The 25508-nt window shown below is 40.2% G+C and overlaps 1 protein-coding gene across 1 annotated transcript in view; it reads right to left on the bottom strand.

The window, feature by feature from the left end:
• Window positions 1–692: 692 nt before the first annotated feature.
• AKAP6 (A-kinase anchoring protein 6) overlaps window positions 693–25508 on the bottom strand; it is a 391946-nt gene continuing 367130 nt past the window's right edge. The window contains 3 exon segments of the mRNA XM_038407981.2: window positions 693–1926; window positions 16163–17931; window positions 17933–19578. Coding sequence (XP_038263909.1) covers window positions 16203–17931; window positions 17933–19578 — 3375 coding nt within the window. The 3' untranslated portion in view covers window positions 693–1926; window positions 16163–16202.

Raw genomic sequence — 25508 nt, 5'->3', positions numbered from 1 at the left:
GGACCTACATATTTTTCTCACCATTATAAGTGAAAATATGCCCTTGGTAGCTTAAAACAGGAAAGTTTTCTTACCAGTTCCTCCACTATTACATGGATATGCCAATGAGGTATTTTAGATCTTCTTCTAGATTCTGGCTAGGCCACTAGCATTTTATTTAATCGATTGATTGGACTGATTGATTATATTAAGAAAACCAATATTGAAGGATTTTGTTTAAAATAATCCCCCATCTACATAATAGAAAATATATGTATTTAAACAGTTAAAATAAAAAAACAGCAGACCCAGTTTCTGGCCTATTAAATGTAGCCTCCATTTATAACAGAGATTTTTAGGAAAGAGTCATTTTTGCAGAGATACTATATAGAGCTTTCAGCACTGTTTTAGCCACCCAATATAGTTTAGAACAAGATAAAAACATTTAAAATGTACATAATCTAAATCATTCAAACAGCCTAACTGTAAAAGTGCTTATCTAAATATATACAAAGCTCATTCAATGGGACTATGTAAATGAATGAAATTTTAAGAGACAGAAAGTATCCTAACATCCAACATCAAACTGTTAATAATAAAGAAATAAAGGTTTAAGATATGTATACTTGTCCTCTGGGAACTGGTGTTGCAGTTTACTCGATTAATCGTTCTGAATATTTGCATTTCCATGTGTGACCAGAAAGATTTTTGAAACTCCTTAGTCTGATGATCTTTACTTTGGAGCCATGTAGCCCAAACCTCTTAACTGATATGGAAACTCTAGACTCTATGAAATATTGCAAACGATACCTTTTCTGCATTTTGATGCAGTATTTTTTTCTTCAAACATGGGTAAAACAGATAACCAATTTTGCTTTTTTCCCCCAATAAATGATGTTTATTATGCCAATTCTAATTATCATGCAATCTAATGATTTTAAGGCTTATATGTTCAAAATCACTGGACATCACAAACATGAAAGCATTTTATACTGTCATGATACATCAATGTTTGTACTTGGTTATACATATATACAGAAATTATTCACACATCTTAACCTTGCTATTTCCTCCTTTGAAACCAACATAATTTTACTCTGAAAGCAGCTTTTTAATAAATGGTATAAGAAATACAGCAAGGCACACTTTTTTAAAAAACTTTTTTCCCTTTACCACCTCAAGAAGCATAAAACCCCAAAATGTTGTACTGAATTCAGTAGAATGTCAACAGTTCCTAATACACAACACCATGTAGTTGTTTCTTGAAGTGTTGCATAGATTAAATTTTAAAATGAAATAAATGGCATTGATTTTAATTGCTTAACTTTTAGATGTATTGAATTAGGAGGACTAATGACTTTTCCTTTTGCTGCAATCAAATAAAATTGTAATTTTAAACACAAACTAGTTTCAACAAACATATGCATTATACATATATATATTTTATATGCATTATACATATATATTAAATTTGATACATGAAATAAGAGAGTACTGACCGGTACAGCTCTGTAAAGACGAATCAGACTGATCATGATGAATTTGTGGAATTGCAAAACTTTAAAGAATGTAATGGGTGATAAGTACTACAGAAAGAAAAGGAGGACTTGTGGCACCTTAGAGACTAACAAATTTATTTGAGCATAAGCTTTTGTGAGCTACAGCTCACTTACTACAGAAGCATTCAGTTTAGGAAGGGTAGGTAGTTAGAGGTAGCTTGGGAGGGGAATCCACATGAAAGCAAATGGCTTTGCTATACTACAAAATGATTACTGAATTAGGACCAGCATATGTAGCCTGATCAGAAAACAAACATGGACAAATCACATTTGGAAAGAAAATTTATCTTGGGAGTCAGTGTAACGAGAGGCAGTGAATGATGCAATGGCATTGGAGGTCATCCCATGGTTAACAGGATGAACCTGCACCTGAACTGCAGCCAAGTTTCTAAAAGGAAATGAAAAAAAAGAAGTGAAAGTATGTAAAATACAGTTTTGTGCAAAACACAAGCTCTTCCAGAACAACTGAAGATAGCCATTATACAATTACATACCAAAGCCTTTAAATGCGCTGGCATATATTGTGTGAACAATGGTTTTTAAATGCCTAAGTTCAAGTTAGAGTAAAAAATGTCTTTGTATTGATTGTAGAAAACTCATTGATTTTTTTAACAAACAAACAAGGGAAATCATCAAGTCTGACCTTTTCCCTGGATCCTGTCCTTATACTTACCTGTGAACTTACCTTCAGCACACTCAAAGGTGCTCCGATCAATAACAAAATATGGATCTGCCACAGCCAAACAACAAAAAGGGATACTCAGTATTTAACTGAGACACATAATTTATGTATATACAATGACATTTTAATATAAAAAGCAAAGAGGGGTATAACAGAACTATTTGGACATTTCTGGCACCAGTAATGAGTTTCATACTATGGAATTTATCCAGCTTGGAATACAGGGGTTAAACTATTCATCAAAGAGCAGAGGTTTATGATGAGGATTATGTCGGAATAACAGCTAAAAGATTAGTGCAAAGTATATCTCTTAGGCATTTCCTAGGAGGCACTCCAGACATGCATTATATGCCTTCCAAATTAAGTAGAAATATCTGGATCTATCCAGTTACCTTCTCCTTTGATCTTATTTGCTGTAACTGACCTCTCTATTTTTATAGAAAAAGTACATTACATGAAAATAGTGAAAAGTGCAACAGTATGTTTAGAAATCAGTGCAAAAATAACATGCATAATAATGGAGATACCACATTTGCTCTTTAAAAACTTTGGTATGGGTTTTAATCAGATCTATAGTGAGAATAGTCTCCCTGTTGGATAGGACCTGTTTTCCAAAATCAAAACCTCCACAGATGATGATATAAAGTAGCTATTTCTACCATCTAGGTATTATTAAGTTTTTAAATAAGTCCTCTGGTGGAATCTTCTGCTATACTGAAATAAAGTATCATGACTATGTTGTAAACAAAGGTAAAGAAGCACTGTTGTTTCCAGTGCCCTATTAAATCTGCAAAGACAAACGGTAAGAAAAGGCTTAGCTAATTCCTGCAGCCTAATTTTTTTTATTTAAATTATTATAGGTTAGTGTCTGTATTCCACTGACCTTGAATACTGTTTTTTTCATAGAATTATGTAACTACATTTGCATTTAAATATCACATTCTATCTGTGGATCTCAAAACAGTTTTTGGTAAATGATTTAAGCCTCAGAACTCCCCCCCTCAATTATTATCCCTGATATTTCATTGTTAAAGAAACTGAGGCAGAAAGAGATTAAGTGATCTGCTCAAGGCCATACAAAAAGTCCATGGCAGAGCTTGGAATAGCAGCCAGATTGTCTGACTAGCAATCTTGTGCTTTAGCCACAGGATCATCCTTTCCCGCTAGGTTCCTCCTGCCTTCAGTCAGTTGCAGGATATTTTAACTCCTCCTGCAGGATTGTGGGATAAAACCAGTTTATTTTTCTTAAGACCAAGTAATAATTTTTTCCCAATCTATGTGAAATTTAAATTGTATGTTCTATATAAAAGGAAGGAAATATATTTTCTGATTTACGTGTGACCATAACAGATCGTACACAGAAATCTAATGCATTTTCCAGAAAAGACTCTAGGAACATCACATAAGGTCCTGTAATGGACTGATCCCTGCACACACTGAATATTTGACTACGAATCCTGATTCCATTGGTGAGTCATGGGTCATAGTGACAGCAAAAGATTGCATGATCTTATATGCAGGAAGGCTGTTCTTTCAAGCTGTCTCCTCCTTGAGAAACAAAATCAGTATCGCTTTCTGAGCACCTCTGCTATATATTTCAGAGTAGCAGCCGTGTTAGTCTGTATTCACAAAAAGAAAAGGAGTACTTGTGGCACCTTAGAGACTAACAAATTTATTAGAGCATAAGCTTTCGTGAGCTACAGCTCACTTCATCGGATGCATTTGGTGGAAAAAACAGAGGAGAGATTTATATACACACACACAGAGAACATGAAACAATGGGTTTATCATACACACTGTAAGGAGAGTGATCACTTAAAATAAGCCATCACTAGCAGCAGGGGGGGGGGGAAGGAGGAAAACCTTTCATGGTGACAAGCAAGGTAGGCTAATTCCAGCAGTTAACAAGAATATCAGAGGAACAGTGGAGGGTGGGGTGGGGGGGAGAAATACCATGGGGAAATAGTTTTACTTTGTGTAATGACTCATCCATTCCCAGTCTCTATTCAAGCCTAAGTTAATTGTATCCAGTTTGCAAATTAATTCCAATTCAGCAGTCTCTCGTTGGAGTCTGTTTTTGAAGCTTTTTTGTTGAAGGATAGCCACTCTTAGGTCTGTGATCGAGTGACCAGAGAGATTGAAGTGTTCTCCAACTGGTTTTTGAATGTTATAATTCTTGACGTCTGATTTGTGTCCATTCATTCTTTTATGTAGAGACTGTCCAGTTTGGCCAATGTACATGGCAGAGGGGCATTGCTGGCAAATGATGGCATATATCACATTGGTAGATGCGCAGGTGAACGAGCCTCTGATAATGTGGCTGATGTGATTAGGCCCTATGATGGTATCCCCTGAATAGATATGTGGACAGAGTTGGCAACAGGCTTTGTTGCAAGGATAGGTTCCTGGGTTAGTGGTTCTGTTGTGTGGTGTGTGGTTGCTGGTGAGTATTTGCTTCAGATTGGGGGGCTGTCTGTAAGCAAGGACTGGTCTGTCTCCCAAGATCTGTGAGAGTGATGGGTCGTCCTTCAGGATAGGTTGTAGATCCTTGATGATGCGTTGGAGAGGTTTTAGTTGGGGGCTGAAGGTGATGGCTAGTGGCGTTCTGTTATTTTCTTTGTTGGGCCTGTCCTGTAGTAGGTGACTTCTGGGTACTCTTCTGGCTCTGTCAATCTGTTTCTTCACTTCAGCAGGTGGGTATTGTAGTTGTAGGAATGCATGATAGAGATCTTGTAGGTGTTTGTCTCTGTCTGAGGGGTTGGAGCAAATGCGGTTATATCGTAGCGCTTGGCTGTAGACAATGGATCGAGTGGTATGATCTGGATGAAAGCTAGAGGCATGTAGGTAGGAATAGCGGTCAGTAGGTTTCCGATATAGGGTGGTGTTTATGTGACCATCGCTTATTAGCACCGTAGTGTCCAGGAAGTGGATCTCTTGTGTGGACTGGTCCAGGCTGAGGTTGATGGTGGGATGGAAATTGTTGAAATCATGGTGGAATTCCTCAAGAGCTTCTTTTCCATGGGTCCAGATGATGAAGATGTCATCAATGTAGCGCAAGTAGAGTAGGGGCATTAGGGGACGAGAGCTGAGGAAGCGTTGTTCTAAGTCAGCCATAAAAATGTTGGCATACTGTGGGGCCATGCGGGTACCCATCGCAGTGCTGCTGATTTGAAGGTATACATTGTCACCAAATGTGAAATAGTTATGGGTGAGGACAAAGTCACAAAGTTTAGCCACCAGGTTAGCCGTGACAGTATCGGGGATACTGTTCCTGACGGCTTGTAGTCCATCTTTGTGTGGAATGTTGGTGTAGAGGGCTTCTACATCCATAGTGGCTAGGATGGTGTTTTTAGGAAGATCACCAATGGACTGTAGTTTCCTCAGGAAGTCAGTGGTGTCTCGAAGATAGCTGGGAGTGCTGGTAACGAAGGGCCTGAGGGGGAGTCTACATAGCCAGACAATCCTGCTGTCAGGGTGCCAATGCCTGAGATGATGGGGCGTCCAGGATTTCCAGGTTTATGGATCTTGGGTAGCAGATAGAATATCCCAGGTCGGGATTCTAGGAGTGTGTCTGTGCGGATTTGTTCTTGTGCTTTTTCAGGGAGTTTCTTGAGCAAATGCTGTAGTTTCTTTTGGTAACTCTCAGTGGGATCAGAGGTTAATGTAGAAAGTGGTGTTGGAGAGCTGCCTAGTAGCCTCTTGTTCATACTCCGACCTATTGATGATGACGACAGCACCTCCTTTGTCAGCCTTTTTGATTATGATGTCAGAGTTGTTTCTGAGGCTGTGGATGGCACTGTGTTCTGCATGGCTGAGCCCCCCAGTCTGAAGCAAATACTCCACCACAACCCACCCACCACAACAGAACCCCACCCAGAACCTATCCTTGCAACAAAGCCCGTTGCCAACTCTGTCCACATATCTATTCAGGGGATACCATCATAGGGCCTAATCACATCAGCCACACTATCAGAGGCTCGTTCACCTGCGCATCTACCAATGTGATATATGCCATCATGTGCCAGCAATACCCCTCTGCCATGTACATTGGCCAAACTGGACAGTCTCTATGTAAAAGAATGAATGGACACAAATCAGACATCAAGAATTATAACATTCAAAAACCAGTTGGAGAACACTTCAATCTCTCTGGTCACTCGATCACAGACCTAAGAGTGGGTATCCTTCAACAAAAAAGCTTCAAAAACAGACTCCAACGAGAGACTGCTGAATTGGAATTAATTTGCAAACTGGATACAATTAACTTAGGCTTGAATAGAGACTGGGAATGGATGAGTCATTACACAAAGTAAAACTATTTCCCCATGGTATTTCCCCCCCACACCCCACCCTCCACTGTTCCTCTGATATTCTTGTTAACTGCTGGAATTAGCCTACCTTGCTTGTCACCATGAAAGGTTTTCCTCCTTTCCCCACCCTGCTGCTAGTGATGGCTTATCTTAAGTGATCACTCTCCTTACAGTGTGTATGATAAACCCATTGTTTCATGTTCTCTCTGTGTGTGTATATAAATCTCTCCTCTGTTTTTTTCCACCAAATGCATCCGATGAAGTGAACTGTAGCTCACGAAAGCTTATGCTCTAATAAATTTGTTAGTCTCTAAGGTGCCACAAGTACTCCTTTTCTTTCTGCTATATATTGGCTCATATAGTAGAATAATCAGTTCTGATAGAGGTATTTTTGAAGCTGGTTATAGAATTGCTGTTACTTTCCCTTCATGGTCAGTTTTACAGCAAACTGATAAAGAACGAAATTGCAATTTAGATACATTTGGTAGAAAATATATTTTCTCCACTATAGTTTTTATCCTCTTATACAACCAAGGCAAACATAGCCTGGAAGAAGATAAAATTAGCCAAGCTACATTAGTAAGTATGCCTTTTGTCAGCTTTGCATTCTGAGTATATTTTTAGAGTATACCTATATTATACATTATTTTTCTGTTAGTATTGCAGCTACACTTGGAATTACACATTTTAATGAGCTTACAGCACAGGTGCTACAGGAAAAAAATAATGGTGTTTGCCATTTATCTTTCAAATTAAATAATGTGTTTTTAAATAGTAACTTTTTTCGTAATATACTTATGGGAACAACATTTATCTGTCACATTTTAAAAGATGTATTAGTAATAAATGTAAATTACCTTTAGAAAATCAGTAATTAGACTCATCAAAAAATAAACAATCTGCCACCAAAAAGATAATCTTTAGCATAGTTAAGTATAATAACTGTTATTTGAATAAGTTAACAAATTAGGATAGATTGCTTCTGTAATTCATTCCCCGGGAATTCAGACTTTAGTGAAACACAGATCTCATATGTGGCAGCATGGATTTTCATCTTTTTACTTACTTGAGGTATATTCCCAGCATTGCAGCTAGGCATAATAAAATCTATGTGTAATTTTAATAGAAACAATACTATATAACATTTAACAAACAGTAAATAGTTTCTTAAATAAAGAGTGGCATATAAAAAGTGCTTTTATTATTTAAAAAAGCCTGTAAACTTAAGGCAAAATAAAAATTATGCTTTGACTCCATCAAACTATCATGTACATTCTCAGCATTTCCTTTCACTGCATTGCATAAGAGTGTGTAAATATCTCTATTCTTTATATTCAATTCTGGTCCTCAGGCCTGATTAACTGTATGTTGCCATAACCTAGTATTAATGAAAACACAGCTTGCTACCATGTAAGTAACTGTAATGTCTGTAACAGTGGATGGCAAATTTGTGCAATGCTTTGAGATTCGCAGATGAAAAGCACTATTGAAGTGCAAAGTTATATTACTATCATCATTAGTGAAAGAATGAGGGCAAGAAGAACAGGCCAGTCACCACACACTATGGTAATTCTGTTTCTCAGGTTAATATAATAATAAATAAGTGATGAAATCTAACACAAGATTAATTCAAATTTACTTTATGACTGCTGTATAAAGTTACAAACTTGAGCCTTTTGTCCTCATCTCACTTTTCATATAGATACTTCTATATATACATAGTCCTCTGAATATTGGCACTTGATCATATACTCTAATCCATCTCTTTTGTAATTTTGCAGTTGAATTTCAGCTGCTTCTCCAGTGATTTTGATGTGGATGATGTCACTAAGCCAGTAGACGTGTATTAAGGTTTAATTTAAGTATGCGCTTAATTGGCAATTGTCAGGTCGTGAAGACCCAAAAGCAGTTCAAGCATCTTTTCTCTGATGTCACAATTCCAATATAATACAACATTATACACGCATACGTGCAAAGGAAAGTGTCAGGATAAAGATCGCAGAATTACAGAAATATAGGGCTGAAAGGGACTAAGGCCTGGTCTACACTACGAGTTTATGTCAGATTTAGCAGCATTAAATCCGAATTAACCCTGCACCTGTCCTCACAACGAAGCCATTTTTCGACATAAAGGGCTCTTAAAACCGATTTCTGTACTCCTCCCCAATGAGGGGATTAGCGCTGAAATCGACATTGCCGTTTCAAATTAGGGTTAGTGTGGACGCAATTCGAAGGTATTGGCCTCCTGGAGCTATCCCACAGTGCACCATTGTGACCAATTTGGACAGCCCTCTGAACTCGGATGCACTGGCCAGGTGTACAGGAAAAGCCCCGGGAACTTTTGAATCTCATTTCCTGTTTGGCCAGGTGAGCTCATCAGCACAGGTGACCATGCACAGCTCATCAGCACAGATAACCATGCAGTCCCAGAATCGAAAAAGAGCTCCAGCATGGACCGAATGGGAGATACTGGATCTGATCACTGTATGGGGAGAGGAATCTGTGCTATCAGAGCTATGTTCCAAAAGACGAAATGCCAAAACATTTCAAAAAATCTCAGAGGTCATGAGGGACAGAGGCTACATCAGGGACACGACACAGTGCTGCGTGAAACTTAAGGAGCTCAGACAAGCGTACCAGAAAATCAAAGAATCAAATGGATGCTCCGGGACAGAGCCCCAGACATGCTGCTTCTATGCTGAGCAGCATGCAATTCTAGGGGGGCCGCCACCACTACCGCACCCCTGTCCATGGACTCCGAGGATGGGATAGTCTCCGCCATGGCTGAAGATTTTGTAGATGGGGAAGATGAGGAGGAGGACGAGCTGGGGGAGAGCACACAGCACACCATTTTACCCGACAGTCAGGATCTTTTTATCACCCTGACTGAAATACCCTCCCAACCAAATCAAGCCGGAGAAGGGACCTCTGGTGAGTGTACCTTTTTAAATATAATACATGTTATAAAAGCAAGCGTTTTTTAATGATTAAGTAGGCCTGAGGACTTGGGATGCATTTGTGGCCAGTACTGCTACTGGAAAAGTCTGTTAACGTGTCTGGGGATGGAGCGGAAATCTTCCAGGGACATCTCCATGAAGCTCTCCTGGAGGTACTCTAAAAGCCTTTGCAGAAGGTTTCTGGGGAGAGCAGCCTTATTCTGTCCTCCATGGTAGGACACTTTACCATGCCATGCTAGTAGCAAGTAATCTGGTATCATTGCATGGCAAAGCCTGGCAGCGTATGGTCCCGGTGTTTGCTGGCATTCAAGCAACATCCGTTCTTTATCTCTCTGTGTTATCCTCAGGAGAGTGATATCATTCATGGTAACCTGGTTGAAATAGGGGAATTTAAATAAGGGGACGTTCAGAGGTGGCCGTTCCTACTGGGCTGTTTGCCTGTGGCTGAAAAGAAATCCTCCCCGCAGTTAGCCATGCGGTGGTAGGGGGGGCCACTGGTACTGAGCTGTTTGCATTTGGCTAGCAGGGATCTTCCCTGATACCAGCCACCCGGTGGGGGGAGGGGAAAAGAGATCATACCAGAGAATTGGATGGGGGGAGGCGGTTAGTTTGGTTTCTACTGCTGCACGTTAACAGGAAAACTGCAGCAGTAAATGACCAACTCAACGTGCTTCGCTTGGTATGGGAAAGGAGGGGGCTGCTGTTATAAAGGTTGCAGAAGCCGAAAGACTATGGCTTACCATGGCCGCCTGCAAGCCAAATTCTGTTGCCCGGCCCTGCGTGTGTGATCTCTAACACCAAAGCTGCAGGCACTCAATATAAGATGCAAAATGCGACTTTGTACCGAAATCTCATGTACAATATAATGTGAATAGCGTTGTTCACCGTGAAAGAGTATAGCCATTGTTCTGTAAAATGTATCTTTTTAATACTTCACTCCCTTTTTTTTCCTCCAGCAGCTGCAAATGTTTCAAGCCTCCCTCCTTCATCCCAGAGGCTATCTCAGATAAGGCGGCAAAAAACACACACGCGCGATGACATGTTCTCTGAGCTCATGCAGTCCGGCACTGACAGAGTTGTGTGGAGGGACACAATAGCAGAGTACAGGACAGTGGCCGATGAACGTGAGGAGAGGTGGTGGCAGAAAAATCAGAGGAGGCATGAGGAAATGCTGGGGATACTGCGGGATCGAACGGACATGCTCCGGCATCACAGACTGCCGCTGCAGACCCTGATTAACCGCCCTCCCTCCTCCCCAAGGTCCATAGCCTCCCCACCCAGACACTCAAGAATGTGGGGTGGGAGGCTCCGGGCACCCAACCACTCCACCCCAGTGGACAGCCCAAGCAACAAAAGGCTGGCATTCAACAAGTTTTGAAGTGGCCTTTTCCTTCCCTCCTACCCTCCTCCCACACTCCACCTGGGCTACCTTGTGAGTTATCTCCCTATTTTTATAATCAATTAATAAAGAATACATGTTTTTTAAACAATAGTGACTTTATTTCCTTTGCAAGCAAGCTGTGATCGAAGGCGGGAAGGTGGGTGGCTTACAGGGAATTAGAGTCAACCAAGGGGGCAGGTTTTCATCAAGGAGAAACAAACAGAAGTGACACACAGTACCCTGGCCAGTCATGAAACTGGTTTTCAAAGATTCTGTGATGGTGCACTGCTTCCTGCTGTGCTCTTCTAGCCGCCCTGGTATCTGGCTGTGCATATTCAGCGGCCAGGTGATTTGCATCAACCTCCCACCCCGCCATAAACATCTCCCCCTTACTCTCACAGAGATTGTGGAGCACACAAGCAGCAATAACAATGGGAATATTGGTTTCGCTGAGGTCTGAGCGAGTCAGTAAACTGCGCCAGCGACCCTTTAAATGTCCAAATGCACACTCTACCACCATTCTGCACTTCCTCAGCCTATAATTGAATAGCTTCTGACTACTGTCCAGGGTGCCTGTGTACGGCTTCATGAGCCAGGGCATTAAGGGGTAGGCTGGGTCTCCAAGGATAACTATTGGCATTTCAACATCCCCAACAGTTATTTTCTGATCTGGGAAGTAAATCCCTTCCTGCAGCCGTTTAAACAGACCAGAGTTCCTGAAGATGCGAGTGCCATGAACCTTTCCCGGCCATCCCATGTTGATGTTGGTGAAACGTCCCTTGTGATCCACCAGTGCTTGCAGCACCTTATGTACTCTGCTGCCCTGTGGTTTATGTACTGGCTGCCCTGGTGGTCCGGTCCCAAGATAGGGATATGCATTCCGTCTATAGCCCCACCACAGTTAGGGAATCCCACTGCAGCAAAGCCATCTAATATGACCTGCATATTTCCCAGAGTCACTACCGTTGGTAGCAGCAGCTCAGTGATTGCGTTGGCTACTTGCATCACAGCAACCCCCACGGTAGATTTGCCCACTCCAAATTGATTCCCGACTGACCAGTAGCTGTCTGGTGTTGCAAGCTTCCACAGGGCTATTGCCACTTGCTTGTGAACTGTGAGGGCTGCTCTCATCTTGATATTCTTGCACTTCAGGGCAGGGGAAAGCAAGTCACAAAGTTCCATGAAAGTGCCCTTATGCATGCGAAAGTTTCGGAGCCACTGGGAATCATCCCAGACCTGCAACACTATGCAATCCCACCACTCTGTGCTTGTTTCCCAGGCCCAGAATCGGCATTTTACGGCATGAGCCTGCCCCATTAACACCATGATCTCCAAATTGTGGGGGAATGCGGTTTTAGAGAAAAGTGTGTTCATGTCCTCATCACCACGCTGCTGTTGCCTCCCTGCCTGGTTTTTCAGGTGCTGGTTCTGCATATACTGCATGATAATGCGCGAGGTGTTTACAATGGTCATAACTGCTGGGGTGAGCTGAACGGGCTCCATGCTTGCTGTGCTACGGCATCTGCTCCTGCTCAGGCAATCCAGGGAAAAGAGTGCAAAACGATTGTTTGCCGTTGCTCTGGCGGAGGGAGGGGCAACTGACAACATGGCTTACAGGGAATTAAAATCAACAAAGGGGGGGCTTTGCGAGAAACAGAATGGCCCCCTCAAGGATAGAACTCAAAACCTCAGGGATAGAACTCAAAACTGGGTTTAGCAAGCCGTTGATTTCACAGAGGGAGGGAGGAGAAAATGAATACAAAACAAATCTGGTCTATTTCTTGTTTTGATCCACTTCATCTATCTTTACACATCTTGCTGGCAGCAGACTGTGCAGTACGACCGCTAACCATTGTCATCACCTGGGTGCTCGGCAGAAGACAGTGCAGTATGACTGCTGGCCATCGTCTTCTGCTGGCTGCAGATTAAAAGACAGTGCACTGCCGATAGGACTGAATCGCCATGAGACGAAACTTAAAAGGGAAATGACCTGGCTGAGTCACTTCCATGTTTTCCCAGGCACCCCTGACCTCATCAAGGTCTGTTAAAAGAGCACCCTGGACTATGTCGATGACGGCTACCAGTCATACTGCACTGTCTGCTGCCAAAAGGCAATAAACTGCTGCTGTGTAGCAATGCAGTACCGCGTCTGCCAGCACCAGGAGATGTACGGTGACAGTGAGCTGAGCGGGCTCCATGCTTGCCGTGGTATGGTGTCTTCACAGGTAACTCAAGAAAAAAGGTGCAAAACAATTGTCTGCCCTTGCTTTTATGGAGGGAAGGAGGGAAGACGAGCCTGACAATATGTACCCAGAACCACCCGCAACAATGTTTTAGCCCCATCAGACACTGGGATTTCTACCGAGAATTCAAATGGGCAGCAGAGACTGCGGTAACTGTGGAATAGCTACTCACAGCAACGCTCCAGAAGTTGACGGTTGCCTCAGTACTGTGGACACACTCCACTGACTACATGCACTTAGAGCATTTGTGTGGGGGGACACACAATCGACTGTATAAAAATGCTTTCTACAAAAACGACTTCTGTAAATTCAACCTAATTCCGTAGTGTAGACAAGGCCTCAGAGAGGTCATCTAGTCTAGCCCCCTGCACTAAGGCAGGACCATCTATATATAGACTGTCCCTGACAGGTGTTTGTCTAACATGTTCTTAAAAACCTCCAATGTGGGGGTTCCTCAATCTCCCTTGGAAGCCTATTACAGAGTTTAACTATCCATATAGTCACAAAGCTTTTGCTAATCTCTAACCTAAATCTCCCTTGCTGCAGTTCAAACTGACTATTTCTTTTTCTACCTACATAAGATATGCAGCACAACTGACCACAGTCCTCTTCATAACAGCCCTTAGCATATTTGAAGACTATCAGGTCCGCCCCCAGTCTTCTTTTTTCAAGACTAAACATGCCCATTTTTTAAATCTTTCTTCATAGATCAGGTTTTCTAAACTTCTATCATTTTTGTTGCTGTCCTCTGGACTCTCTCCAAAGATTCTGTCTTACAGTGTGGCACCCAGAACAGGACATAGTACTCCAACTGAAGCCTCACCAGTGCTAAGTAAAGCAGGACAATTACCTCCCATATCTTAAAAAGAAAAGGAGTACTTGTGGCACCTTAGAGACTAACAAATTTATTAGAGCATAAGCTTTCATGAGCTACAGCTCACTTCATCGGATGCATGCAGTGGAAAATACAGTAGGAAGATATATATATATATATATATATATTATTATATACACACAGAGAACATGAAAAAATGGGTGTTGCCATACCCACTATCACAAGAGTAACCAGTTAATGTGAGCTATTATTATCAGGAGAAAAAAACAAAAACAAAAAAAAAACCCTTTGTAGTGATAATCAGGATGGCCCATTTCCAACAGTTGAACAACGCTTCCTCAGCTCTGGTCCCCTAACACCCCTACTCTACTTGCGCTACATTGATGACATCTTCATCATCTGGACCCATGGAAAAGAAGCCCTTGAGGAATTCCACCATGATTTCAACAATTTCCATCCCACCATCAACCTCAGTCTGGACCAGTCCACACAAGAGATCCACTTCCTGGACACTATGGTGCTAATAAGGGATGGTCACATAAACACCACCCTATACCAGAAATCTACTGACCGATATACTTAACTATATGCCTCCAGCTTTCATCCAGACCACACCACACGATCCATTGTCTACAGCCAAGCTCTAAGATACAACCGCATTTGCTACAACCCATCAGACAGAGACAAATACCTACAAGATTTCTATCAAGCGTTCTACAACCAATATCCACTGCTGAAGTGAAGAAACAGATTGACAGAGCCAGAAGAGTACCCAAAAGTCACCTACTACAGACAGGCCCAACAAAGAAAGTAACAGAACACCACTAGCTGTCACCTTCAGCCCCCAACTAAAACTTCTCCAGCGCATCATCAAGGATCTACAACCTATCCTTCAGGACCATCCCTCACTCTCACAGATCTTGGGAGACAGGCCAGTCCTTGCTTACAGACAGCCCCCCAACCTGAAGAAATTACTCACCAGCCACCACACAACAAAAACACAAACCCAGGAACCTATCCTTGCAACAAAGCCCGTTGCCAACTCTGTCCACATATCTATTCAGGGGACACCATCATAGGACTTAATCACATCAGCCACATTATCAAAGGCTCGTTCACCTGCACATCTACCAATGTGACATATGCCATGTACATTGGCGAAACCGGACAGTGTCTACATAAAAGAATAAGAGGACACAAATCACACATCAAGAATTATAACATTCAAAAACCAGTCAGAGAACACTTCAATCTCCCTGGTCACTCAATTACAGACCTAAAAGTCGCAATACTACAACATAAAAAACTTCAAAAACAGACTCCAAGGAGAAACTGTTGAGTTGGAATTAATTTGCAAATTTGACACCATTAAATTAGGCTTGACTAAAGATGGGAGTGGATGGGTCATTGCACAAAGTAAAACTATTTCCCCATGCTTATTTTCCCCCTACTGTTACTCACACCTTCTTGTCAACTGTTGGAAATGGGCCATCCTGATTATCACTACAAAAGGTTTTTTTTTTCTCTGCTGATAATAGCTCACCTTAACTGATTACTCTCCTTATAGTTGGTATGACAACACCCATTGTTTCATGTCTTTGTTGGGCCTGTCCTGTAGTAGGTGACTTCTGGGTACTCTTCTGGCTCTGTCAATCTGTTATTTACTTCAGCAGATGGGTACTGTAGTTGTAAGAACGCTTGCTAGAGATCTTGTCGGTGTTTGACTCTGTCTGAGGGGTTGAAGCAAATGCGGTTGTATCTTAGAGCTTGGCTGTAGACAATGGATCGTGTGGTGTGGTGTGGTCTGTGTGTATATATATATATCGTCCTACTGTATTTTCCACTGCATGCATCCAATGAAGTGGGTTTTAGCCCACGAAAGCTTATGCTTAAATAAATTTGTTAGTCTCTAAGGTGCCACAAGTACTGCTCATTCTTTTTGCTGATACAGATTAACACGGCTACCACTCTGAAATGGATTTTGTGTGTTCCACAGGAGTGGAGCTTCAGTCCATGCAACTACCAGGGGCAAAACCAGTGTCTTGAATGCATTAGTTGACTAGAGGTGTGTAAACTAGGGTTGGATTGTGATCAATCACATATATATAAAGCATGGTACTATCATAAAACAAAAGTCCTGTATGGTGATTCATACCCTTTCATTATACAAACAATACAAATAAGTCATATGCAAAGCCATACTGTATAGTACATACCTGTTTATGAGATAATGTATGTGCGCGGGAGGGTTACATTCTATCTGTGCATATTTATGTGCCTCTCAGTGTGAAGATTCAGGAGTTTTTCTTCACAAGTAAGTGTTTTATCGTCCTGGTGCAATACATCCTTATCTTTCCAGTGGTCTGGCTTTAATTGAAAACCTATAGCTGAAGCCTTTGCAGAAGCAGCAGTACTTCCTTTAGACTTTGCAGTTCCAAGTGACTTTCCTGTACTTCTTTTTTTAGTGCTAAACTTCAGAGAATTCATGTCCAAGCCTTCATTAGGGCTGTCCAAAGTCAGTGAATCATCAATAATATTTTTTAAATTGTTTGATATCTTTTGGTTGGCAGGATTGGGCACATTTACATCAATGTCATTACTTAAGAAAGAAAAGCTACTACATTTAGCAGAAGTTTTAGGTTCAGCCAATAATTCTGGGACTTTGCCTGAAGCCAGAGATCCTTCAGGGCTAGTGTAAGAGAAATGTGGTTGCTGCTCAACTCGCTCTTCCTCGGGACAAGCCTCAAAAAAACATTCAATGTTTTCTCTCTCATCTGCAAAGTCCAGTGGCACTGGAGTACTGCTCTTTTCCTCTATGTATTTGGTTACCTCCCCACAGTCACTATCATGAGAGGAGAGAGAAAGATAGGAATAAAAATCCCCTTTTCTTAGTTGTATGGGCCGGTGAGAATGTTCCATTACTTTTTCCTTGATTTGTGTTAATGAAGTAGGAGTGGCTGTCTCACATTCAGGCTGTGACTTACTCTTCAAGGCTGTTGATGCCATGTCAATTATCTCCATCACAAAGCTGTGCACTGAGCAATCGTCCACATTCCTTTTATCGAAAGCAACAGATTCACAGTTGCAACACGAATCACTTCCACTTGCTGAGGTGTTCTCCTGTGCTTCATTTGGTTCAAAAGCTGCACAGCAATCAGTAGGTTTTTCAACAGTGCTTGTTCTGCTTTGTTGATCATTAGGTAAATATTTTTGTAAAGAAGTATCTTGTGTATCTATACCTCTCATTTCGGACACAGGCTCCATACAAGGCTTTCTAATGGGAGTATAAGCAATGCAATAATCGTCAGACTGAAGATGATTTTGACATTCTTGTAGAAGACTTGTGGATATATTTGATGGTTGAACAGTCTCTTTACCATCCATATGTGAATCATCTGAACTATCTGTAAATGCTTCGCAGACGCAACTTTCATTTTCAGGTCCCTTACCATCAAGTAAGCCAAGATTTTTGGGAGCGGATGAAGTTCTAATAAGCTCTTCCTTTTGACTGTCTGGAGTATTTTCAACATTTCCATTCTCTATGTCATCCACAAACTGATCTTTAGCAGCCTGAGAACTATCCTTTTTAGTCTGACTTTTTGGCCCCAGTTCATGACCATCTGATAAGTGTTTACTGTTGCCATTATTTTCTGGTAGCTTATATACTGAACCATTCAAAAGTGTTTCAGTGCTCAATGTATCTACTGCTTTTGATATCTCATTGCTACTTACATCTTTACTGCACTGAATTTTTTCACTGAGGTTGCATCTTCTCTTCTCCCTTGTCAAAGAAAATTTTGGTCTAATCCAAGTCTGGAGTTCATTCTTTATGTAATCAAGTCCAGAAATTAAATTGCACTCTTCATAAATATCCTCATCAGTTACAATACTGGAGTCATCATCTTCATCTTTGATGCCCAGCTCCTCCTCTGTCAAGGTCAGGGTAGAACTTGAAAGCAAATCACTGTCATCTTCATCATCAGTGCCAGCAGGAGACATTAACAATCATGCTGACATTGACATCACTCTCATCAGCTACTGGCCGATTAAGGTGTTTCCTAAATGATGCATTTGAATCTGGCACTTTATTTCTGTGCAATACAATGTCCTCAGAACAAAGAGAAAGGTCCTCACTGCTGCTGAGTTCAGTGAGAGAAGCAGCTGAATCTTCGTTGATTGAGGATGCAATATCTAGTGCTAACTGTCCCGCTAATGACATTTTTTGTGAGCTATTTTGGAGTGTGATATCGGAAATGCTGCGCTTTATCTTTTGATCTAAAGGGCTCTGGATATTCTCTAAACGATTCAGGAGATCTAATGTCCTTTTGCTGAGTTCTCCAACAGAATCACTACTTGCACTTATGTCTCCTGAGCCATGATGACTAAAAAGATCTTCATTGCTTTTGTATGAGGTCAACCAGCTTTCCAAAGATGTGCTTCGCTGAAGACCATCGCCAGCTTTAAAAATACTTGAGCCAAACAAATCACCAGCCACAGAAAGAGATTCTAATGAAGAGCTATGAGATAAAGGTGAAACCTGTTTTGCATTCTGTATATCAGTTAATTTCCTAGCACTCTCCATAGATTTGCAAGAAGTGGAATCTGATTCTCTGGAGACACTTGCCAAAGTAAGTTCATGCATAAACTCATCTGGGTGTAACTCTGCAGATTGATGTTCAGCTTTACAGGGTATTTTATCAAAATAAAAACCATGAAGTAAAGTGCCCTCTGTACATGCTTTGTCAGTTTGTGATTGTTTCATCATCACTGGCAATTTGAGTTTGGCACCTTGGAGGTAAGAGTAATCATAAAATGTAAGCACATCATGTTTTTCTTGTAATTCTTCTTCCAAACCATCAGAGGTATGTTGGGTAGCACCATTTAGATCTCCCTCTTTTCCACTTGCACAACATGCAGAAGAAGTTGAGTGACAATTATTTGAAAGTGTAATATGGTCCTCTTCTTCTTGTTTAATTTTTTGTTTTATCACATCAACTCTGTCACTCCTATGGGCTTCCAGAGGCCCAATTTCAGGATTACTCTCCGTTCCTTCAATATCATTTATCAAAAAGATTTCAGAATCGTTTGAAGTTTCTGTATCACCTTCACTAACTATTCTGCTTTCACTCTCAGAATGTCTGCTTATATTTCCACTATGGTACATATAATTGAATGGTTTTGCCAAAGTGGTCCTGCCTATTAGGTCTGGCAGAGATTTGGTAGAGGAAAATGGGGAGTCCTTAAGGCTTTTATTTAAAATATTAGACTTTGTTACACTGGGGAAGTTTGAAGTCTTTTTCAAGAAAGGTATATGTTTTTTTCCTGATAACTCTATATTGTGGAGGCTATACACTTGGTAAATGTGAGGGCTAGGAGGTGATGTAATGCTGGAACAATACAGAGGAGTTTCATGATCACTGATATGTTCTTCTTGATTCAAGTCTTTACTACTGCATTCTTCTGAAGCAGATTTCTGTTTTGGATGATCCTGCTTTTGTTCTTGATCAAGTTCATTTAATTCTTCATTAGTGCTAATCAGCTTATTACTTATATCAGTTTCATCCCATTCTAACGCATCTTCATTTGGACCATTTAGGTCCATCAAACCAGGATCAATAACATTCAGGGACTCCTGTAAAAAAAATTACAAAGATTAAAAAATAATTATACATTAAAAAAATTACTAGAGAAATAAGGATAAATACACTGAACACATGTAAATTAAAGGCAGTGAAAGTGCTTATTTCTTTGGAGCACTTATCACTATTATATAAATACCAATGTATTATGTAAAGTTAAAATGGACATATGAGAGTGAAATCAGTTAAATGTAAACATGGTCTCCATTTTTGTACTTTTTCTGTATATACCAGAATATGTTTGCTGTTTGATTGAAACCTCTGATACAAGATTTTGATTTCTCTCCCATAGAGATTGTTTTTGATAAATCAGGTTAGTACAACTTGCTTAGGAAACCACAAGTCTAATAGCTAAAAGGGATCCCATACAAATATATCAGTAGGTAAAAAATAACTATTAGCACTTTATTATGTTGGATTTGAGAGATTATCTGTTTAGCCTACTTAAATTTAAAAGCATCTAGATTCAAAGTAAACAACCATTAAAGGATTTTAAACTTTTTATAACAGAAACTTTTATGCTGCCAATGTTATAACAGCTAATCTAATACACTGACAGTCATAAAACTTGTTTAGGTATGGAGTACATTCACTGTGGTGAATTTTTATTAGAATTTCTGTTTATTCTTTGCTTGCTGATAAAGGCAGTACTAATGACTGGTTAGTATGACTAATGAATGCTAAATCCTCAGCGGTGAGAACAATCAATCAGTCTAATCAAATACAACATTCATTTCAAATATTGTCTGTGCTGACACTGTACTCTGGGAAAGTGCTAATAAATAACTGAGCTAGACTTTTTTTTTAAAGACTTTTGTCACTTTCCAATAATATTTGCAATTATGTGTATACAACACTTAAAGCTAATCTCAAGAATATTTCTTCTAGAAATAAACAGAAACAGACCTGTGTGAAAGGAAACATGATGGCAACCCATTCAGAAAGTCACCACAAGGCCAGAGCACACCTGTTCAGTCCCACATTGAAGCTTTCATAAAAAAAAAACTAAGTGGTACACAGGTCTTGGGCGGCTTTCTGGACACAAGTGAATTTCACCTTATGGCATCTTCTTCTTCATTTTCCTCTCCATGCCCATGTAATCTTGCAAGGGTGAATTACAATTTAGGGAAGACTTTTGGCTCATCTGCGATAGACCTACTATCAGTGAGTGATGGGGACATGCAAAAGAGAAATCAGTGACTCAAGTCCTTAAATATAACACTGCTTTTCATGACGCCATAGCTAAAGGTTTGTCAGAACGTTGTCTGGATCTGTATATTTTAAAGATAGAACACAACTGAAGAAATGAATAGTAAGGCTGAACGTTTTCCTCAATGGCATTCAACTGAAGGCATTTTCCTGATGTGTTTGTTTGTTTGTTTGTTTGTTTTAAACCAGCCCTACAGCTGAGTATCTTTACATTTAGACAATGGCCCAGATCCTCGACTCTGTTCCAGTCCCTTTGCATTGTTCCTGAGGTGCAAAGTGGCCACAAAGCTAGCATAGCTAGCCAGCCCTATGTCAGCTACTCCTTTGGCCTCCTTGGCACACAGTGTTATTATGCTCTGCAATCCTTAGTTGTTTAATGGCTCTTAGTTGTTTATGGTCTCCCTGTTCTGACATATGGCACAGTCTTTCTTCCTTCAAATCAATCCCGAAAAAATTCTTACACAAAAATGATCTCTCCTGTGTACTGTATTGTCAGGTGTACTGTATTGTCTGGGTCTAAACTAGAGTGGAAGTTCCCTGAGGCAAGAGTGCTTTCTTATATGCATGTATAGAGCTGAGCATGTGCTCAAACAACAATCTAGACCACAGCTGATGTAGAAAGATACTGAAATAGAATTGGGCTGTAGCAAAGAGGAGGACTGGGGAGTGTAGTTATCAAACACTGAGTCTATTATAAAATGAATTATTATGGTATTCTCTCTTTTTTTCTAGGATACTTTGGTGCATGATCCCTTAAATATGGCTCACCAGATCAGAAAACCCAGCTGAAACACCTGTTTGCTAGATGTATGTAGATGTGGGCACCAATGTACATCCACCTGGAGAGCTGAATGCTAAACTCAGATTTGTCAATGGGGAAGTGGGGAATATAGGGTACCAACTCTGATGGTTACTTCTTTTGGTCAATACTAACCTGGGCCAGATTCCAACAATTAACCTGCAGGTAAAAATCCATATATCCAATTATCAATACCCTGAGCATTCAGTGCCACAGGAAGATTACAAGGATTAAATAAAAACTAGTCTAAATCATGTTATCTAAAGACAATCTACTAATTTTTCCCATTTTTCTCTCTGGATTTTCTTATTACTCCAGACAACTCTGCACTTAGCATTTTGGATGTATTACTACAAACTGTCTCAAAAATAGTTTGATTTTTACTGCTTTAAGCTGCTGCCAACTGCAAAAAAAATCTGTGAAGGCAGGAAATCAGCAGCAGATTCCACAGATTTTATGTGCTGTAGAATCAGATTTTATTTCCCAGAAATACATTTGGCTCTTCCTGGTTAGGAAGATAACCTTCCCACTGTAAATTAGCACTCTGCTGCCTTGTTTGTTCTGCAAGTCAGACAGACTGAAATAATAAAACACACACAAAAGTGTGACCTCAGCCCATTCATCTTAACTGAGTGCTCTGTTACGTCAAAGCCTACTTTTTATCATTTAAATGTATACAGTTTTCTGAGAGTAAGTTTTTTCCAAAAGAAGAAACACCCAGCTTAAGTCACTGAAACGCTATTATAAATCATTTCACATTGTTGGCCACAGAGTACATTTTCCCCTTCCTTTTACAAAATCACAGGCTACTCAAATAACGGAAGGAGTTTGGACAGGATGACATCAGCCTGGGAGAGCAGCAGCAGGGAGGGTGTATGGCTTAGTGAAGTGCTGAACAGTGTGGCACACCATGTCCCACTGTGGTTGCACTGATGATGGCAGCAGGGGGGAATCAGAAATTTCAGAAGACTTTGTTTGTGTAACGTGAAATGTCTTCCTGAACAGGCCCCTAAATGCATAGGCAGGATGCCAGGGCATAAGATTTATGGTTATTTTATTAAATTAGATCTTGTGGATTTTTCAGTAGAACATCTGAAATTGCAGACAAGATGGAACCTTTTACTTCTAATCTTCCAGAGGGTGGGAGACTGAGCCCTTCTCCTCCCCACTATTGTTGGCTCCTAATGTCTGTGCTACATTCTAAATGTCTGAATTGTTTCTTGGAAGGAGACTCAAGATAGGGAGCAAAAGAAATGGCAACATTTTCTTTTCACTGCTTTCCTTTCATCTCTCTATAATGTTGTGGGTCTTTCTTCTTCTTCCTATGGCAGAGATACTAAGCTGGCATTCAATGAGATAATGTTTGGAATAACTCCAGACAGTTTTTCAGGGTTGGTGTGTTTTTTTTTACAATAATTTATTTTGGTCCCACACACCTGGCAGTGACCTGTGATAAAATTTTCCCCTCTAATTTCTTCTCTAATTTTATTTTTCTCCCATTCTGAGAATTAAATAGCTAGAAATTACTTGACATCTTAGAGCAAAAGGGTGGGTATTTAGTAACTGCTCCAGAAAATAAAAGATTTGTCCATGAAAGGCCAGATCCTCAGGTGGTATAAATGGGCAAAACTCCACTGACTTCAAAATTATACCATGTAATTTACACCACCTCAATGAATGCTGATTACGGTCCTTCATGGACATTGCACCTGCTGATTCCAGGGGCATTTGACTTATTCTGGCCCAAGAAATGAACGGTCCATTATAGCCAGATGTCTTGATCCTGAAAACCAGACACAAGAGGATACTGAAAACATTTCTGATTCTAGCACAAGCAAACTGGGATTACCACTGAAGGACAATCTTCAGAGTTCTAGAAAGCACCCAGCTTCTTCACAACTGTGAAGGGTGAAATCATGGCCCCATTGAAGTCAGAGACAAAAATCCTATTAACTTCTGTGACATTCACCCCGGGTACCAAACTGTTGGGGAGAGGAATTTATGACACCTACATATACTTCTTTGGAAATTAGCTGGTTTAACTGATTGCCTGTGAGTATTTAAGCTGCCTGATATTTCAGTCCTTTACCATTTCAATTTGTTTTATATATCTCATCCTTTTAACAATGAGTATCTTTAAAAACCCAGTGGGAAGAGCTGAAGCTCCATTGACTTCAGAGGAGCTTGTTTTATTTACACCAGCTGAGGATCTGGCCCAGCATTTTAGTTCTAATTTCAGGGCCCATATCAAATAATGGGCTGAATCCTGGGGTAAAGGACTTGCCAGCAATGGGAGTTTGCCTGACCAAGGACAGAGTAGAAATTGGGTGGGATTTTCACTTAAGTAAGCACTTAGTGTTGACCTGAGTGTTCCCCTTGAAATCAATCGTAAAATAAGGCTAAGAGTGAGCACTTTTGAAAATCCCTCCCAACTGAGTAAAGATCTCAGGATTTGGCCTAATACAAATAATAATTTGAGAGAGTATATGTAGTCTCAAAAGATCACAAAGTACACCACAAATTATATACCAACACTATTAAATGCAACCCCATCTTTTGTGGAATGTAACAGCCAAACAGCACACATGCAGACAAGAGAAATATTTTTTGACCTAACAAGCCAAGACATACATCTATCCATATTATATATACCACTGCTTCTATAATATTGCCATTGAGCAAACAGCAGATAGCCTTCTAAGGTTCCATCCAGAAATCTACCATACAGTAAATTGTATCTGACTTGGAAGTTGAAGGTGAAAAGTTGAATTCACCCTGCTGGGATTTGCATGTGTGGTTTTAGGGAGTCTAGGTATTTGCAACTTGGGCCCTAATCAAGTAAAATTTGCACATGCAGAACCATACTCACATAAGTAGTTCTATCATGTTCACTAGAACTACTCATGTGAGCTAGGTTAAATATGTGCTTAAATATTCGTAAGATCAGGGCTTTACTGCTTAAACCACCGATCTACCCTAAACATGTTATCAGGGAGAAGCATACTGTAAAACCATTTAAAGATTTGTTCCCTCATCCCCTGGGATTGTTTAAGAAAAAAGTTTCAAAGGATAATGCATTTCTCCTGTACTGTTTTCTTTACTAATACAGAGATGGATTTGTCTTTTTCTCTAGCAAGTTATTATTAAAGTTAAACAATGATTCCATGTGTTTCAGTCTCATTTGCATGTACTGTTTCAGTACGGATACTTTGTGTTGGTGAAATAGCCCTGTAATGTAACCCCCACGTACCATTATATTTTTTTAAAGGAATTAACATTAAAAAGAGCTTTTACAATAATAAATATAAACTCTGTTTCCCTCCCCCTCCCACAAAATCCCTCAATTGCTGTTATTATCCAAATGTAACTGCACTTATGGAACAGAGGGAAAAAATGAAAGAAACCATCCCCCATCTCCAAGAATGTATTCACATTCAAGAAAGACAAACATGATTTTGTTTTTTGAAAAATGCCAGTATGCCAAGTACTTCTGCTGAGGGAAGTAGTCATGTTTACAGTAGCCACTTCACTTCTGCTTCACTTATGTTCATTTTCTAAATGGGGTTCCTTGTATGATAGCCAACCAGAAAACTGTCCTCATCTATCAACACCTACACTTCATAATTAATAAGCAGTATTGCTGAAAGGACCTGCTCATTACAATATGATGGGTTATGCTGTACCGGACCCCACTAGAGAAACCAATCATTAACACATCTATTTACTAACTATAATTAAGGTTAAAACAGGAGTTTATCTGTAACTCTGTGTTTATTTAAAAAAAAAAAAAATCCAGGACTCAGGTTAATATTTTCCCTTGCTCTGCTTTGAAATAATTACCCTCAGTTCTACACTCTTCACACGCAAAAAATGCCATCTACTTCAACAGGCATTATGTGTGCAAGAGAGTGAAGT

This window comes from Dermochelys coriacea, chromosome 6 (assembly GCF_009764565.3).
Source record: "Dermochelys coriacea isolate rDerCor1 chromosome 6, rDerCor1.pri.v4, whole genome shotgun sequence".
In the NCBI taxonomy this organism is placed as follows: Eukaryota; Metazoa; Chordata; order Testudines; family Dermochelyidae; genus Dermochelys; species Dermochelys coriacea.
This window is presented reverse-complemented; position numbering and strand designations above follow the sequence as displayed.